Source organism: Pseudogymnoascus destructans, assembly GCF_001641265.1.
Source record: "Pseudogymnoascus destructans isolate 20631-21 unplaced genomic scaffold scaffold_6, whole genome shotgun sequence".
Classification (NCBI taxonomy): Eukaryota; Fungi; Ascomycota; class Leotiomycetes; order Thelebolales; family Thelebolaceae; genus Pseudogymnoascus; species Pseudogymnoascus destructans.
The window spans coordinates 332486-349666 of record NW_020167525.1 but is presented as its reverse complement, the minus strand read 5'-3'; the positions used below and the strand labels follow the sequence as shown (position 1 = coordinate 349666).

Here is a 17181-nt window from a genome sequence, read left to right as displayed (position 1 = left end):
AAAATGGTTCTACAAAAGCTTCGAGAAGCAGGACTACAAGCAGATATAGCAAAATGCGAATTCTTCGTTCAAGAGACAAAATTCTTAGGACTCATCATTGGAGTTAATGGAATTCACATGGATCCTGGAAAGGTGAACACTATACTCGATTGGAAAGCACCAAAATCATTACGGGACACGCAAGCTTTTATCGGATTCTGTGTGTTCTATAGGTTTATCAAGAACTATTCAAACATCATGAAACCACTCGACAATTTAACGAAAAAAGACCATGTCTTTGAATGGACAGAAGCATGTCAGGAAGCATTCACACTTCTGAAAAAGACTGTCACAGAAGCCCCAGTCTTACGACATTTCGATAGAGAGAAGACAGCCTATGTTGAAGCTGATGCCTCAGATTTTATTTCCTCAGGGGTACTGTCACAGAAAGATGACAAGGGAATCCTACATCCAGTTGCATTCTTCTCGAAAAAGATGGCACCTGCAGAATGCAATTACGAAATCTATGACAAGGAGTTACTCGCCATCATCAGATTCTTCGAAGCATGGAGACCAGAAGTCGAGGGCATAGCAATGCCAGTCCAAGTTTTGTCAGATCACAAGAGTCTTGAATACTTCATGACAACAAAGAAGCTTACTCGAAGGCAAGCTCGATGGGCTGAGTTTCTGTCAAGGTTTAACTTTCAAATTATATATCGACCTGGGAAACAGAACGGAAAAGCAGATGCATTAACTCGAAGACCAGGAGATAGACCAGAAGGGAACGAAGAAGATGACCGCCAAAAACAACAACTTCAAACCCTGCTACCACTCAAGAGACTCCATCCAGACCTCCAAGAGATAAGGAAATTCGAAGATGCTAAGGTGAATCAAGACATCCAACTCGCGCCAGTCCACCTACAGGAAGCAAGTATTCTAGGCAAAATCCAAACTGCACAACTGTAAGGACACAGGACACCCAGCTCACAGTAATAGCATATGAGAGTGTGAGTGGGAGGCTAAACGGATGCTATCCTATAGGTCTACTATGAAGGATACAAAAAAGATGATGGGGGAACCCCGTGAGTCGATTGTCTCAAGTACCCGAAACCCATCCGACTCGGTTCCGACTCGGTTAGCCCACCCAAATGATCACACGTGACCCCGCAGCTACCCAGAGTCTACTCCCTAGAATGAGAGACGAGAAGGCATCCTTACAACAACTTCAAGACAGCTTATGCAAAGACACTATTCAGAAGCTTCAGAATGGAGAACTAAACAGTCCAGACATAGCTCTAGCATATTGCGAGGTGAAGGAAGGGATCTTATATTATCATAATAGAGTCTGGGTTCCAGAAAGTGCTCATGTCGAATTCTTACAAGAAATTCATGACCAACCAGCAATGGGACACCCTGGCATTGGGAAGATGGTTCGGGTCATCAAAAGACAGTATTACTGGCCCCGGATGGATAAGACAATTATACAATACATCAAGAACTGCCATATCTGCAAAAGATCAAAACCTACAAGAGATGCTTATAATGGACTTCTTCAACCAATCCCTGTTGGCAGCCAGCCGTGGCAGGACATATCACTCGACTTTATTACAGGATTGCCATTGTGTGAAGGAAACAATGCTATCCTTGTCGTAGCATGCCGACTTACAAAAGAACGCCATTTTATCCCATGCTTTGCAGGCCAAGAAGGCACAACTGCAGAAGCAACAGCACAGCTACTCCTTCGACATGTATGGAAACACCATGGTTTACCAAATTCGATCATCTCAGACAGAGGCCCCCAGTACGTGGCTGCAGTGTGGAAAATTCTCTGCAAAGCAAGCCCCTGAACACAGTTTCTTGCTTCCTGTCCTCTGTCTGGCCATATCCCCTGCGCTCGGAAACGTAATGGTTGGCCGACTCTCTATTTCTGCCTAGGGCCTCTTGAAAGGTCGCATCCTTTGCCTAAGATTACGACAGCAGCTTCGTGTTACGACGGAACAAGAAGGCTGGCCAACTACAGGACAGGAAGGAGGGAGGTCGCATGAGACCGGCCCTGGTACCTGGAGGGGCAGTGGGGAATAGTAGTTCCGAAAGTATCACGTGATGGACTCGCAGGATGATGAGAAGAGTCCTAAGAGTCCAGGACTCTGAGGACTCGAGTGAGTTCCCAGGAGTCCACTAGGCACATGACGGACTCGCAGGATGATGAGAAGAATCCTAAGAGTCCAGGACTCCGAGGACTCGAGTGAGTTCCCAGGAGTCCACTAGGCACGACGCCACTATATAAGTAGATAGTATTTCCTTAGATAGGAGCTTCGTGCTCAACTCAATACAGTATTTGTTATATACTAGTAACGTGTTACTTGAAGCCTTTGTGTCTGATCCCCTGCCTCCTCTGATAAGTAAACCTTTACGCAAGAGAACCTCTGTGTCTTCTATCATTTAGAAGTCAGCGTTACACTTCGTGGAAACGGGGGATGGTTGGTCGATTTCCCAAACCTGTCTCTGGGCTTCTCCAGAGGCCGCATTACGGCGACAACTTCACGAGAACGGGGAACGGTTGGTCGATCTCCTAAAACTGCCTCGAGCTTTTCCAAGGCCGCATCCTGAGTCTTCACTTACGACAGCAGCTCCCTGGAATGATGGAATGTTTTCCCAGTGAAGTGATGAATAATGGACATAGGCTTTCCACATGCTCTCCCACTTGTAGTCGAATATAACGCTGATTTCTAAATGATAGAAGACACAGAGGTTTCTTGCGTAAGGTTGACTTGACAGAGGAGGCAGGGGATTAGACACAAAGGATTTCCAAGTAACACGTTACAGTATTGTAAAGAATACTATATTGAGTTGAGAAGCTCCTATCTAAGGAAATACTATCTACTTATATAGTGGCGTCGTGCCAAAGGGATAGAGGAGGCAGGGGATTAGACACAAAGGCTTTCTAAGTAACACATTACAGTATTGTAAAGAATACTATATTGAGTTGAGAAGCTCCTATCTAAGGAAATACTATCTACTTATATAGTGGCGTCGTGCCAAAGGGATAGAGGAGGCAGGGGATTAGACACAAAGGCTTTCTAAGTAACACATTACAGTATTGTAAAGAATACTATATTGAGTTGAGCACGAAGCTCCTATCTAAGGAAATACTATCTACTTATATAGTGGCGTCGTACCAAAGGGATATCCGTGGATAACATGGGTAACATAATATCTATGATATCCAATGTTATCCATCATGTGAGGTTGCAGCCGTAAGTGCTAGCCATAGCACTAGCACGTAAGGGTAGCGGCTGTGGATATACCTTATTGACTAAGTCTGTGAATGTAGCTAGCTGGCTAACATAAGGTGGTATTGTAGTAGTAGGGCACTTTAGCAGATCATAAGGAATGCTCCTAACCTATGTGATGAAGGCAGTGTTATGTTCTCCTAGACCGCTAACATGCATATTCGTCTTTAAACATAACTGTGATAAACTGTCCTATATCGCAGACTTCTGAATGTAAACGCCAACTATCTGCGCCTGAGAACCCTTTGGCATAACTAGTAATATCTGTGCAAAATCACCCCCTAACACAAAGCGGAGGTAAAAGCGGAGGGCCCAGTGCCTGATATGACTTCGTCTCAGTCGAGTTTGAGTTGTGAGATTTTGTCCTCTATCTGCCTTCGCATGTGTTGCTAGCTCAAATATGCGTTTTAACCATTCAACTCTATGTAGATTGCTTGTCTATCCTTTCTTTTTGCAGAGAAGTGCCATTCATCAATAACATCCTATAGAATCCAGCTTTGCAGAACGTTAAGACCTTTGAATATAATACTTAACGGCCTTAGTGTGCAATATAAGAAAAAGCATGTTTGTAAGGATGCCTCCTTACCTAGATACTCGAAGAACCTGTCTCAGAACTGTTACGGTCACTACAAGCATGAAATCCGACTCGGTGTGGTTTCGAACCAGTAGAGGAGCACATAGCGAGTTACACTATAGTGGGGGATGGTAAGGGTGTAGGGTTCAGGGTCGATGCTGACCTGTTGCGGTGGAAGGATCAGGGCTAGGGTTGGGATAACCGAGTCGGGCCCGTTTCTGGTACTCAAGGAAACAGACTCAACGGGGTTCCCCTTTCATCTTTTTTGTATCCTTCATAGTAGACCTATAGGATAGCATCCGTTTAGCCTCCCACTCGCACTCTCATATGCTATTACTGTGAGCTGGGTGCCCTGTGTCCTTACAATGTTCAAGACGGAGATACACAGCCTTCGTCTTCAACTACAGCTACATTCTTCTAGCCTTGCAAAGTACCTAGCCATGCACCAAATTCGTCAAAATTTAGAGAGCTCCTACTCTCATTTATTGTGTGTAATAACCTACCATTGCGTACATCTAAGAGTCTATCCTTCTGGCAGCTTGTTAGCCATTTAAATCCAACAACACTTGTAATTAGACAAACGACAATTGCAAGAGACTTGCAACAGATATTTTGCATTCATAAAGCAAGGTTACAAATTGAATTACAGCGGCATACTACAAAAGGTGGACGTATATCTTTAACAACCAATACTTGGTCTGCACGCAACTATTCTAAATACGCTATAGTAATAGCACATTGGATCTCTGATAAGTGGCAGTTACGATGTACAGTCTTAGATCTTATTAAGCTATAAGAGCCAATCTAGTCTAGTGAATATCTTACAGGGCAGTTAATAGCTGTTACAGATGACTATGGTGTTACTCCTGTAGTTTTTACTATCACTCGTGATAATGCTTCTACAAACACTACCATGCTCTGAGAATATGAGAACTTAGCATACAAGAACGAAACTACATTACAGCAACCATGGGCATATACAACAAAAGAAGGCGATGTCAGATGTATTAGGTACATTATAAACCTTGCTATTCAAGCTGCTTTAACATCATTAAAGGCAGTACTAGCAGATAAGCCAAATGGATACCGCCTTGAGTATGGAGCTGCCCGAGTTCCATCACTACCAGAAAATGAGTCAGTAGCTGTTCTCAGCAAACTTCAGCGTCGCTTAGCCCCGATATGCAAGTACGATGGAGCTCAACATATTATATGCTTCATTTAGCATTTACAAGGTCTAATAACAGCTCTCTGTGCATCTCAACAGCTTAATTTAAGTATGAAAGATATAGCTTAACAGCAAAAGGTTGGCAAATGATAAAGGCGTTATTAGATTTTTTCTATATCTTTATATGCTAGCAGAGAAGCTACAAGGCTCTTCTTATCCTACTTTAAATTATGCTGTTATACAGTATATGAGAATGATTCGCAGAAGCTTGAGTGTACAGAGCATAGAATCAACAATGATTCTAGTACATTCTATAGTTCTAATCGAAAAGTTGGTCTCATCCATGTTATACATGTTGTGCTTTGATTTCGAGATGCGTCATAAAGTCCTTGTATGTGTCAAACCATCCCACTTTCACTTCTTTTGTTGTTAGCGTGATTCAACACGTAAGAGGCCTTAGTTCAGTTGTTTCTTCACAGTGTCCCTACAAATTCCAAGAGCTTTTGCAGCTGTGTACAGGGACTTGTACTTCTTAGACTAGATGCCTAAAACTGCCTTATGTCATACTGACATTCGTTGCACTCAGTTTGCTATCAAACTCAAGAGCAAACTTAAAAATCTGATCCTCAAACCTACAAGTCACCATACATATCTTGGCTTATCACACCAACAACAAGAGCAATACTACTCAACGATTGCTGCAAACTCTTCTACTACATCTGTTTATGCTACATACATCACGGCATATCATTTGGACACTCATTGAACAAGTTATTAAGAAAATCTCCTCCTTAAGGGGGTGGGCCAATACTACCACATGGCATATCTCTACCAACTAGAGGCCTAGGAACATGAACGATAGCTCTAGAAGCTTCTAAAACCCTCTATGATTCATTACACGTCATCGCTCCTTAGTTACCCACAAGATTGGTTAAGTTATGACATAATTTATCTATAGGTACTCTGACCTTGGACCTCCTTTTCACTTCCTATAGGCTAGGAACCCAAGAGATGGTTCTATGGGATTCTCTTACGTTCACTACATAGTTAGCAAGCTAGTTGTGGGTCGCACTTGATTTCTAATACATTTACCAAGCCTGGTTAGTCATGGAAAGTCATGGAAAATGAGAGAACTACACTCCTTTGGCATAAATAGGATTGCCCTTTCCTTAAGAAAGGGCAAGCAGGCAATACAGTAAATCGACTATCACATACTTCCACGTCTTTTACAAGCTTCCAAGCATTCATCTTGTTACTCCTTGTTTCTGAAAAGTCAGTGAGGTGTTAACCTCTGACTTACCCCTGAGTTCCCAGACTCAACATTTGTTGCAACTTGTCTGAACCACTTCACTACATCACACACCTGATTGCTGCGTTGTGGAATAGTCTAAGCTACAACCCTTTGGCTCTGTTTCCTAAGACAGTGTGTTGTCTTAGTAAAATCATCCCTTCCTTGGGTGGCTAGATTCTCACATCTGGTGCACCCACCATTACAACTACCTACCGGTTCTCAAATACACGATGTGTTCTCACCAGACGTCCTCATGAAGGATCCGAACAACCCCCTACCTGGTCAGGATCTGCCTGAAGTGATAGATGGCGTAGAGGAATGGGAAGTGGAAAAGATCCTCGCCGTAAGGCTCCACCGGAAACAACTACAATACCGGGTTAGTTGGGTCGGATACGATCCGGACCCAGAGTGGTACCCAGCGTCGAACTTCATGAACTCCCCCCATAAACTCAGAGAGTTTCACAAGGAATACCCTGATTTACCAGGTCCACCTCAAGAACTAGTCGGATGGGTTACGGCATGGGAGGCGGGGGAGGAACAAAACTACGATCACGGGAGGGACAACAGAGCAGGAAAAACAGAGTCGTTGCTACCTACGACCCTAAACTAAATACCCTCTAAGCCAGGGCGCACTCACCACCGTAACCCTTGTGAGATCCACCCTTCCCAAACGTCTCACCGGCGTCGCAACAAGCGGCTACCACCGAGAGAGACGAAGGGTCGAAGCGACCCCACGCGAAGAGTCAGGCCCGAGTCCCCTCCGATACAGGTCCTCCCTCCACCCTACTCCCCATTCTCCCCCTCCCCATAACCCGCACCAATGGTGCCCTCCTCCTCACCCCTCATCCTCCTCCCCCCAGTGCGGTCCGGGACCGTCGCAGTGACAGCGACGGCAGGAAGTCTGCCCAGGGCAGCCACCACTTCCCCCAAAAGAGCCGGCACGCTCCCCTGCTCCGTCCAAATACGGCGCAGCGACGACCGGATTTGCTGAACCGTGTCAGCACCGAAACAACACAGGACAGGGGTATACTCACGCCCATACCCGCCTCGATGGCAGCACGCGTAGCGCGGAGCTCCTCATAGGAGTCGCGCTCCGCGACAGAACGAAACTTGGGAACACTTTGGGCAGCCACGAGGGCCACCCGATTTGCCTCCGAGGCAGTGGCTGCGATGTCTGCAGCGACGAGAGGGATGGTGGTTTCTGCGGCGACGAGGGCGCGGTATTCCTCATCGAGGAACCAGGGCAGCTATTCACCCAAACGGTTAGCAACAGCCAACCAACCAACAGAACACCACAAGGAAACTCACCGGGACACAGGTGGAGTGCTGCACAGTGCAGTACTCGCACTTTGAGCTCGAAGCAGACCAGACGCAATCATGCGCCGGGACACCCCGAGCTTTGGCCCGAAGGCAGCGCAGACACAGGACCCGGAAAGCGACTGAGAGGGCTCCGGCAGGCGTGGGAATCGGCATCGTCAATTGTTCGGGATCTGTGTTCCCGTCAGCCAAGCCCACGTTATCACTTGCGCGCCGAGCGCGTTCCCGTCACCTACTCGTTCAGGTGGATGGTTCTATTCAAAGAAACAATCAGTTAGTATACAGCTATAGGAATGGGGGGGGGGGGCACTTACCAGTTTCGACGTGGATACTGTGGTGTTGTTGTTGTAAAAGAAAAACAGGAAGAGGTGGGCGAAACGGCGTACTCAAATGTTGGGCTTACAACAATAAATTCTGAATCGGGCTAGCGCGATCACTTCCCCTTTCACATTTATGAAAGTTCGACTCCAACGCTTAGCGGATACTTCCCGGTGCCCATTCGGATCACCAAGATGGAAAGTGAGATTAAACAAAGCCAACTCCAGTGTCGCATTCTATGAGGTGGTGTTATGGTACCCTTCAAGAACAGCCACCTCCGCACACAAAGCACTTTCCCGACACATTGTACAAACGGAAGAGTTCCTGATAGAGGCCCTGGCGGCATGCTTTGTGGACAAAGCACTCTCTTAGGAGGGGGGTAGTGTAAGGATGCCTTCTCGTCTCTCATTCTAGGGAGTGGGTAGCTGGAGCGTCACGTGTGATCATTTGGGTGGGCTAACCGAGTCGGAACCGAGTCGGATGGGTTTCGGTACTTGACAGAATCGACTCACGGGGTTCCCCGATCATCTTTTTTGTATCCTTTGTAGTAGACCTATAGGATAGCATCCGTTTAGCCTCCCACTCGCACTCTCATATGCTATTACTGTGAGCTGGGTGCCCTGTCTCCTTACAGATCCAAATCGATGGGAACTAGAGGTGCTGTATAATTTCCTGCGGGCGGAGGAGTGAAACTTAAATGAACTTGATGTCCCCCTCTTCTTCTAGGGGTTGAAGAGCCTCTAGAGCTGTTGGTTGTTGTTTGAACGACGACGAGTTGTTGAAGGAGCCATTTTAGATGTTCTAAAGCCTATATATCCTCAAAAAAAACTTCGTGAGGAACGACTCAACTTCAACAAGTTATTATATCACAATCACATGGCCAAAAATTACGAAAGGCACGCTAAATGAAAGATCTCCATTGTGGCTTCAATTTAAAATTAATTCTACGTAATTATGGTGAGATTTGGTTGATCCTCACGCTCAATTGTCTCATTTTCTCCTTGACTTTCTTGCTGCTAGGGGCGCGCTATCCGCGGCCCGCAGCCGAAAAACTAGCCAAAACAGGTTACAATGGACCCGTTCCGTTGGGAATCTGACCAACCAACGGCCGTTTAAGGGGCCTAAAACGGACGCCAGTCCATTTAGGGTAGGCGATAACGAACGGCAGTTAGTGCCGTTGAACGGGATAACGAGAAAACTCTCTGCACCCTTCAGGTGCTTGTATTTTGGAATTCGGCCTGATTCAAGACTAGTTGAGTCGGCCATGATAATGATGTTCGCGCTCACTGGGGCAGCGAAGCTAATGACGATGATGACCTTGAACTGCCTTGCAGTACCCTTGGTTCGGGCTGGGTCTGAGAGAGTCGATCTGAGGATTGATCTGAAGTCTGCGTATGGATTTCGTGACAACGTAGGTGAAATCTGACTATCGAGCTCAACTTTGAAGCTTCGATATCAGGGACCTTGAGAATAGTGAACTCTTCGAACTGCTCGACTAGAGCGACGCGTCGAAGGCACTGATGGGGCTCGCGAGACTCAACTCTGAGATCTCCGAGGATTGGAACGAACGATGAGCAGCGTGGTCGATAGCTTAGAAGACAGCCGTCTATAGTCTTCTCTTCTCCAAAGCACTCGATGAAGTCCTCGAGCCTGGCTTTGGACCTTGTTCACCATCCGATCTACCTGCGAAGCCAGGAGACAGTGCTTCAGACGCAGCTGTTGCAAAGTATGAGACCGACGTCACGGCCCTACGAAAGCGCGTCGCACAAGACCAAGCAACGATTATGATCATCAACTCATCCTGCTCGTATTCAGTCTGCCAGGTAACGGCCGAATGCCTTACCGCAGCTGAGATCTGGTCAACACTTGCAAAGACATACCAAGGAAGAGGCTTCAATCTTGAGTATTCGACAATCACCGAGCTGGTGTGCTTGAAATACGAGCACTTCAACGATCTCGAGAAGTATAAGCAAACCTTCCGGAGCCTCGCTGCCAAATGGAAGCAGCTGGAGGTGCTCAAAGACGACCGAACATTCCGAGTCTTCTTTATCTCAGGACTCCCAGGCTTTCCCGACCTGGGCTGAGCGAAACAAAGCTGCGATGACCCTAAACCGCGATGCTATTACACTCGAGCAGCTGATCAACGAGGTCTCGGATCTGTCTCGGAATGCACAAGCCAAATCGACACATAAAATCTCGATGATGGCAAATCAGAAGGATAGCGCCCATACGGTAGGAGCAGCACGTCCGACTTGCACCCACTGTCAGAAGATAGGACACACAGCAGACACCTGCTATCAACTTCATCCCGAACTTGCAAATTCGGCAAGAGGGGGAGCAAGCAGAGGTGGTCGTGGTGGTCGCCGAGGTCGTGGAGGACGCGGTCGTGGAGGCAAGAGTGGAGATACAGCGATGGCATCCGTCGATTTCGCCTACGCTAACTTTAACTACGCCGTGGGAGATCATGCGAAAAATGAATGGCTCTCAGACACAGGTTCTACAACCCATATCACACACAATAAGGCCGATTTCAAGGATTTCGAGCCATCAAATTCCTGGCTGCTAACAGGCGCCGGAAACTGTAAAGTCCTAGGCTATGGGTAGGCTGCGCACTGGGTACTCACGAGTCGAGTAGTAGAATTTTTACTCACCCAGCTGAGTTACTCGCTCATGTCCCGAGTATTGTTGAATGAGGATTACTCACTTGCTGAGTACCTAGTATGGGTCTTGGCAACTCAGTTATATCACGTGTTTGATTAGCCATTACTTATGTTAAAAACGGGGTGCGACTTCATTGATCAAGACGCCATAACTCCAACTCCATTCCCATATTGTTGATGTCCTATTCCACACTATAACCTTTGGCCTTTAGGTACCAGGTTACCAGATGGTTGCCAGAACTCATCTGACCTTCATTCCTGGGTGAGAGACATTTCCATCGATTAAGCCCACAGCTTAAACATCATATCCTGCAAACGCCGAACCAATATCATACCCTTTGCCTGAATTGTCACTCTCTTCGCATGAATAGCGAGGAGGTTTGTCACTATAACTGTTAGTATGTCCCTGTCACTATGTTTAAACATCATACTCTCAAATTCTCGAATGAGGAAGCATTCAGCAGCTTCCTAAAGAGCTAGGATAGCAGATTGCTGGAAGCGAAGATTGGACTTGAAGTCTTCTGTGATTTCCCTAACAAGACGCTGGAATGGGAGCTAGTATCAAGTTGCCGTCTTCTGATATCGCGGAGAGCCTTGGTGCCTATATGTTTATTAGAGAGTTCTGGTAATCCTCTGGTAATCCTCTGGTAATCCTCTTACTAGACTTTGTGCAGCGCGTGGCCTTCTGAGCATGATTGTTGCTAGCTTGAGATGAGCAAACTGGAGCTTTTCTTGCTGTGCCCACAGCCTTTTCCTGTCCCTTTCCGCCAAGCCCAGAGCCAGCCCGTAATCCAAGTGGCATCCTTGGTGCTATGCCGCCAGTTGATCTCCTAGCAGTTTGCTTGGTACGAGTCATTTGCTAATATCAAGGTGAGTTAGTAAAGTAAACACAAGATAAAGAAGTAGATCAAAAGATATGTGTACTTACAGTGAGTTTGTAGAAAGAATATTGCAGAAGAAGAGTATAGTAAAGAGGTAGAGGTTGAAAGGTATGTGTTTTATATGAAGGTGCGCATTGTGGTGTTGTTTTTGGAACAGTAATTCTTTGTAGGTGAATATTCCTTCACAAATATTTTTGTTTGCAACTTTAAAATAACCATGACCTTAGAACCACCTTCCTTGGTTACTCTCTGATCTACACATTCTTCTTCCCTTTTGAGCCTTTACCTCTTCACTAGGACTTCAACTAAGTTTATTATCTTGATTCTATAGCCAGAACTTCTGGAGATCTCTGCTAATCACGTGTTTAGTTAGTATGGCGAAACTCAAGGCACATGAAGAACTCTCCACTAATGCGAATACTATCAAAGCTCGCAACTGCGTCTCCAACCTTACTGAAGATGAGAAGGCTGTTCACTTAGCACTCAAGGCTGACCATGCTGATCTGAGCTACTACTTAAAGAAGTTATATAAGTCTGCAAAGTGTAAGGATGCCTCCTTACCTAGATACTCGAAGAACCCGCCTCAGAGCTGTTACGGTCACCACAAGCATGAAATCCGACTCGGTGTGGTTTCGGACCAGTAGAGGAGGACATAGCGAGTTACACTATAGTGGGGGACAGTAAGGGTGTAGGGTTCAGGGTCGATGCGGACCTGTTGCGGTGGAAGGTTCAGGGCTAGGGTTGGGATAACCGAGTCGGGCCCGTTTCGGGTACTTAAGGAAACAAACTTAACGGGGTTCCCCCTTCATCTTTTTTGTATCCTTCGTAGTAGACCTATAGGATAGCATCCTTTTAGCCTCCAACTCGCACTCTCATATGCTATTACTGTGAGCTGGGTGCCCTGTGTCATTACACAAAGTATATCGCTGCCTCTACTGAAGACAAGACACGTCTACAGAATGAATTGAAGGTTGAGCGTATTTGTGTTCTTCTGGTAATCTCTGGTAGCCTCAATCTAACTATAAACAGGACTGAGAAGGGTACCCATGCATCTTGCATTGCGAATCAGAAAGTCAAGAATATTAGCGCCTCTTCTTCTCCACAAGCCCCACCATCTACTCCGCCCAAACAACTTCTGTCTGAGCTTGCTGCATTTGAGGGTATCTCAAGTATTCCAATCGATGACAATCATAACAGCGAATGGGAGGATACTGAGGTTGAAGACGATTTGGAGTTGGAGCTTATGTTACAGCGCGAGATATTTTAAATGACGAGGCTGTTCTACCGGATGAGCTTTCCGATGAAGAGATCACTAGCACCCAGGCTCTCTTAACTCAAGCGCACATTGATGTATGCTACCTCATAATCTGGTAATCTTCTGGTGATACTAATAGTTGATAGGCCCATGAAGAGTCCAATTTCCGCAAGTGGCAACATTTCTGGGATAGCTGTATCCACTCATATACGAGAAAGGCTGGAAAGCTGAGAAAGAAGCCTGAGCGTCTCTTTGAGTATATGCCGTGGATTGATGTAGAGGAAGGGTACGTCTCTGATCATCCTAGCAATCTTCTGGCAATACTAATTGTTTATTATAGCACTTTTCACGAGGTTATCCCACCACATAAATATTTCTGTTTGTACGAGCAGGCAGTTTGGAAAGTGGGCCTAATTACCAGGACCTGTGCAGTGGTATCCAAAGTCTTACAATCTTGTCGACAATGGATGGTTGCAAATATCCACTCATAGTTCTAGCTTCAAAGAGGCGTTCTTACTTGTCTACTCTAAGAAGTTTGATAAGGAAAAGTGGGCTAAGGTATCAGCTGCACAGGATATGTTGTTCCTGGAGCTAGAGTAGAGGAGAACTTGAGTTGCTAAAGTTATAGCGCTGGAGTACCTTTCGCGTTGGAAAACCAGGTATTTAAGTACTTCATCGTAGCCAGACTTCTGGTAACCTTCTGATAATTGAGCAATTTGCCAAATGCCATCTCAATACTCAGAGTTGTTTGATTCTGACAGTATTCTCAGACTCTTTTCCGTCTTCTCAACGACTATCCTCATTAAATCAAGTCTGTAAGGACACAGGGCACCCAGCTCACAGTAATAGCATATGAGAGTGCGAGTCAGAGGCTAAACGGATGCTATCCTATAGGTCTACTACGAAGGATACAAAAAAGATGAAGAGAGGAACCCCCGTTGGGTCAATCTCCTTAAGTACCCGAAACGGGTCCGACTCAGCTAACCTGCCTTAACTCTTATCATGTGACCGTAACCTGCCCGACTCAGATCCTTTCCATCACTGAGGGACAGGCATCCTTACAAAGTCCCTGCAGGCCTTGAATATATTGGCAAGTTAAACCAATTCGTCAAATGGACTAAGGATACACACGATATATTCATTGAGTGGTGGAAGCTATCACGATGGTATGAACAACACTCAGATCATACTACAAAACTCCTTATGAAGATTGCATGGGATTCAACCAACTGGAGTTCTCAATACTGGAGAAGTTATCACCAAGGAGCAGACTGGCTTTCTGGAGAACCATGTGTTATTTGTACTTATTGTTCGAAGGCCCTTACGCATCCTGCAATCAAGTCTGCTGGCCCAAAGTCTATGGCAACACATCTTGCATCAGACATTTGCAAAAAGAAGTCACAGATGGGAAGGATAGTCTCTATCAAATGCGAATCAATCAAATGCAACCTCAACAAGTAAGGATTACCAGATTATTACCAGAATTATGTAGGTTAATACCTATAATAAGATCATATTCTCACACAAGAGACATTTTATGAACAAGTTCTATACACAGTTATCTTGACTCATAGCTCGTTCCGCTCAGTCGAGGATCCTCATCAAGACCCTATAAATACTTTAGGTATTAGTAGGTCTGGCCGGCCTCATCAAGCAAGGTGGAGGGATGTTCTTAAGCATATATAATAGATAATAGCGTTCTAATAATCTTCTGATAATCATGGTACTTAGATAGAGGAATATACATGATTCGTTCTCACAGCTTACTAGAGATGGCGAGAGTGATGCTAATAGATGTAATACTTTAACTTAACGTACATGTATAGCGAAAGCGCCAAACAAGCGAAAGCGCCAAAATTATCTACCCTCACGACAAACATTGCGATAAATCTACCACAACATTAGAAATCAATTGAAACTACTCGGAGTCCTCTTCCTCAGAGGTGTCTATTACAATCTGACACGTGCGCGCATTGTGCCCAGTCTCACCACACTTGCCACAGCGACGGGCACGGGTTTCTTCCCTTGGCTTCCGACCACGGCTTGCCCTTATTTCCTGCTCTACCTGCTGCACAACATCCCTCTCATCCTGTAGCTCTTGCGCCCCTTGTTGACTAAGTGATCCTCCTTGCTGTAGTCGTGTTTTCCTAGCTCTCCGGCGCTTGCTTAGTACTTCATTTGCCTGTCGTAGGTTTTGGTTCTCTCCCTTTAGCAGTGCTAATTGATGCATTATTTGCGATGCACCCTTTGTAAACTGGTCAACAGCTGCATAGATTGAGGTTGGAGAGCTATTTTGATGGCGTGAAATCCGAGTTTTAATAAATGTAGACTGTGACATAGCTTCAATTGGGTTGTTTGGTGTCTGAGAAACCCAAGGTTGAGCAGTACCTGGGCGGGAGCTTGGAGGCGTTGGTGTCCTTAACTTAAGATCAAGTGTAGATATCACTCTCTCAGGGTCAAATGGAAGAAGCCCTGCCCCTCGGAACCCGCCTCAAATGTTACTTTCCGTCATTGTAGTGTTAAATGCAGCGTGGAAGGCAGGAAAGAAGTCATCCTTTGTAATATGAGAAATATGAGCCTGCATCATATCTTCAATTTGCCGACCATAGGCCTGCTTTAACGGGCCGAAACAGCCAACATCAAGTGGCTGGAGTAGATGAGAAGAGTGAGCAGGCATACAAAGCGTAATAATGTTGTGTTCCTTGCAGTACTCCTCAAACTCATCTGAGTGGTGGCTCTCATGACCATCAAGGACTAACAAGCAATAACCACCAACACTCCGGGCCTTTGTATGCTTCTCAAAGTGCTGAATCCAATCCATGCCTCTCTCGTTTGTAGTCCAGCCATTTTCAGTAACAGAAATCACCCAATCGCTTGAAAATCCACTATTCTCATACCAAGATGTAAGGTGGTTTTTGCCTGCAACAATGATAAATGGTGGTACTGCCCAACCTTGAGAACTAACGCCTTGGATTACTGTAACCCATTCCCGATTACCAGGCTGTACCTTCTTTGCTTTTGCCCGCCCGTCTGAGCTTGTTACAACCATAGCAGTTGAGATAACGCCCATCATAAACCCAGTCTCATCAAAGTTGTAGATATCTGCTTCATCGATACCATATTTCGCAATTGTGTTACGCACAAGCTCAAACCAGCCATTAATAACTTCTGGATCTTCGCACTTAGCCCTCTGGTAGTCGTATTTGCGCTGAAAGCGTGTCTGGAGCTCTACACGCCGCTTAACAAAGTTTGAAGCCCAACGCGACCCAACACGTGACGCGTCGCGTGTTGCAAGTAGTCGACTTGCCATATCTTCAACAACAGACAGCCGAGGAGGAAACCCTTTGGCAGCTAGGTCGAGTATATACTGAACAAGGACGGACTCCTCTAGGTTAGTTAATTTCCGTGAGTTGGCTTGGATATCGCGTCGTGAAGGTACACCTTCTAGACGACGACCTAGCTTGCGGTGGTCCACAGAATAGATCCTAGCAGCAACTCGAAGGCATAACTTTGGGTCGCTTTGCATAGCCTGGATAGCTAGCACTAATTGGCTTTCATCGTTTTTATGGGGCATGTTTTGTTGTTGAGGAATTTAACATTTAGTTGGGGGGTTTGGTCACCGCATCATTTTGGCGCTTTTGCTTGTTTGGCGCTTTCGCTATACATGTACGTTAACCATAAAACAGTATTAATCGTATGAGGGACTGTTCACATGATGCATAAATCTTACACGTGATAGCCGAGTACTCACCGGGTTTTTACAGAGTAACTGAGTATTGACCTCACTCACCGAGTCGAGTAAAAGGTTCAGCTACTCACCCAGCTGAGTAACCCACTGAGCGAGTGAGCCGAGTATTGAGCGAGTAGTGCGCAGCCTAGCTATGGGACAGTCGTCATTCACGTCTCTAGGACAGACGACAGCATTTCAAATTTGACGTTGAAGCGTTGCGCATATATCCCAACGTTCCCGGTAAAGATCTTCTCAGCCCAGAAGGTCCTCCTAGCTGGTGGAACAATCACTAAGAACGCACTACTCGACGCCAATGTCACAGAGGTCGCCAGCACCAAAACCATGTCGTCTGGCAACTTCCTGATTCTCGCCAATACACAGAAGGAGAACGCAGCTCCGAGCGCGTTCCCAGTTATCAAGCCTCGACAAACGATCGAGCTGTGGCACTGTCGATTAGGCCATATTGGCATCGACAATCTCAAACGCACCATCACTATTGACTCATGGAATTGAACTTGATCCAGCCGAAGCCTGGACTCGATTCACCTGCGAAACCTGTGAAACCGCGAACCCCATTCGCCATGTATCGAAGAAGCCGCAGCAGCGTGCGCGCAAAGCTTTTGATCTAGTCCACGTCGACGTCGTTGAAATCACGCCAGTCGCTTATAATGGAGATCACTATGCAACTGTCTTCACTGAGGACACTCACCGCATTCGA

The 17181-nt window shown here is 45.9% G+C and overlaps 2 protein-coding genes across 2 annotated transcripts; both read left to right on the top strand.

Moving 5' to 3' along the window:
- Positions 1-9201: 9201 nt before the first annotated feature.
- Positions 9202-10530, top strand: VC83_03289 (uncharacterized protein; the record flags this gene model as incomplete). The annotated part of the gene is made up of 5 exons (XM_024466937.1): positions 9202-9329; positions 9550-9949; positions 10002-10169; positions 10222-10431; positions 10525-10530. 5 exons carry the CDS (start codon positions 9202-9204, stop codon positions 10528-10530), a joined length of 912 nt encoding a protein of 303 aa, XP_024325635.1.
- A 1322-nt stretch (positions 10531-11852) lies between these two features.
- VC83_03288 (uncharacterized protein) lies at positions 11853-13333 on the top strand (the record flags this gene model as incomplete). Its single annotated transcript, XM_024466936.1, has 4 exons — positions 11853-12021; positions 12731-12828; positions 12880-13019; positions 13231-13333. The coding sequence occupies 4 exons, from the start codon at positions 11853-11855 to the stop codon at positions 13331-13333; spliced, it is 510 nt and encodes a 169-aa protein (XP_024325634.1).
- Positions 13334-17181: the final 3848 nt, after the last annotated feature.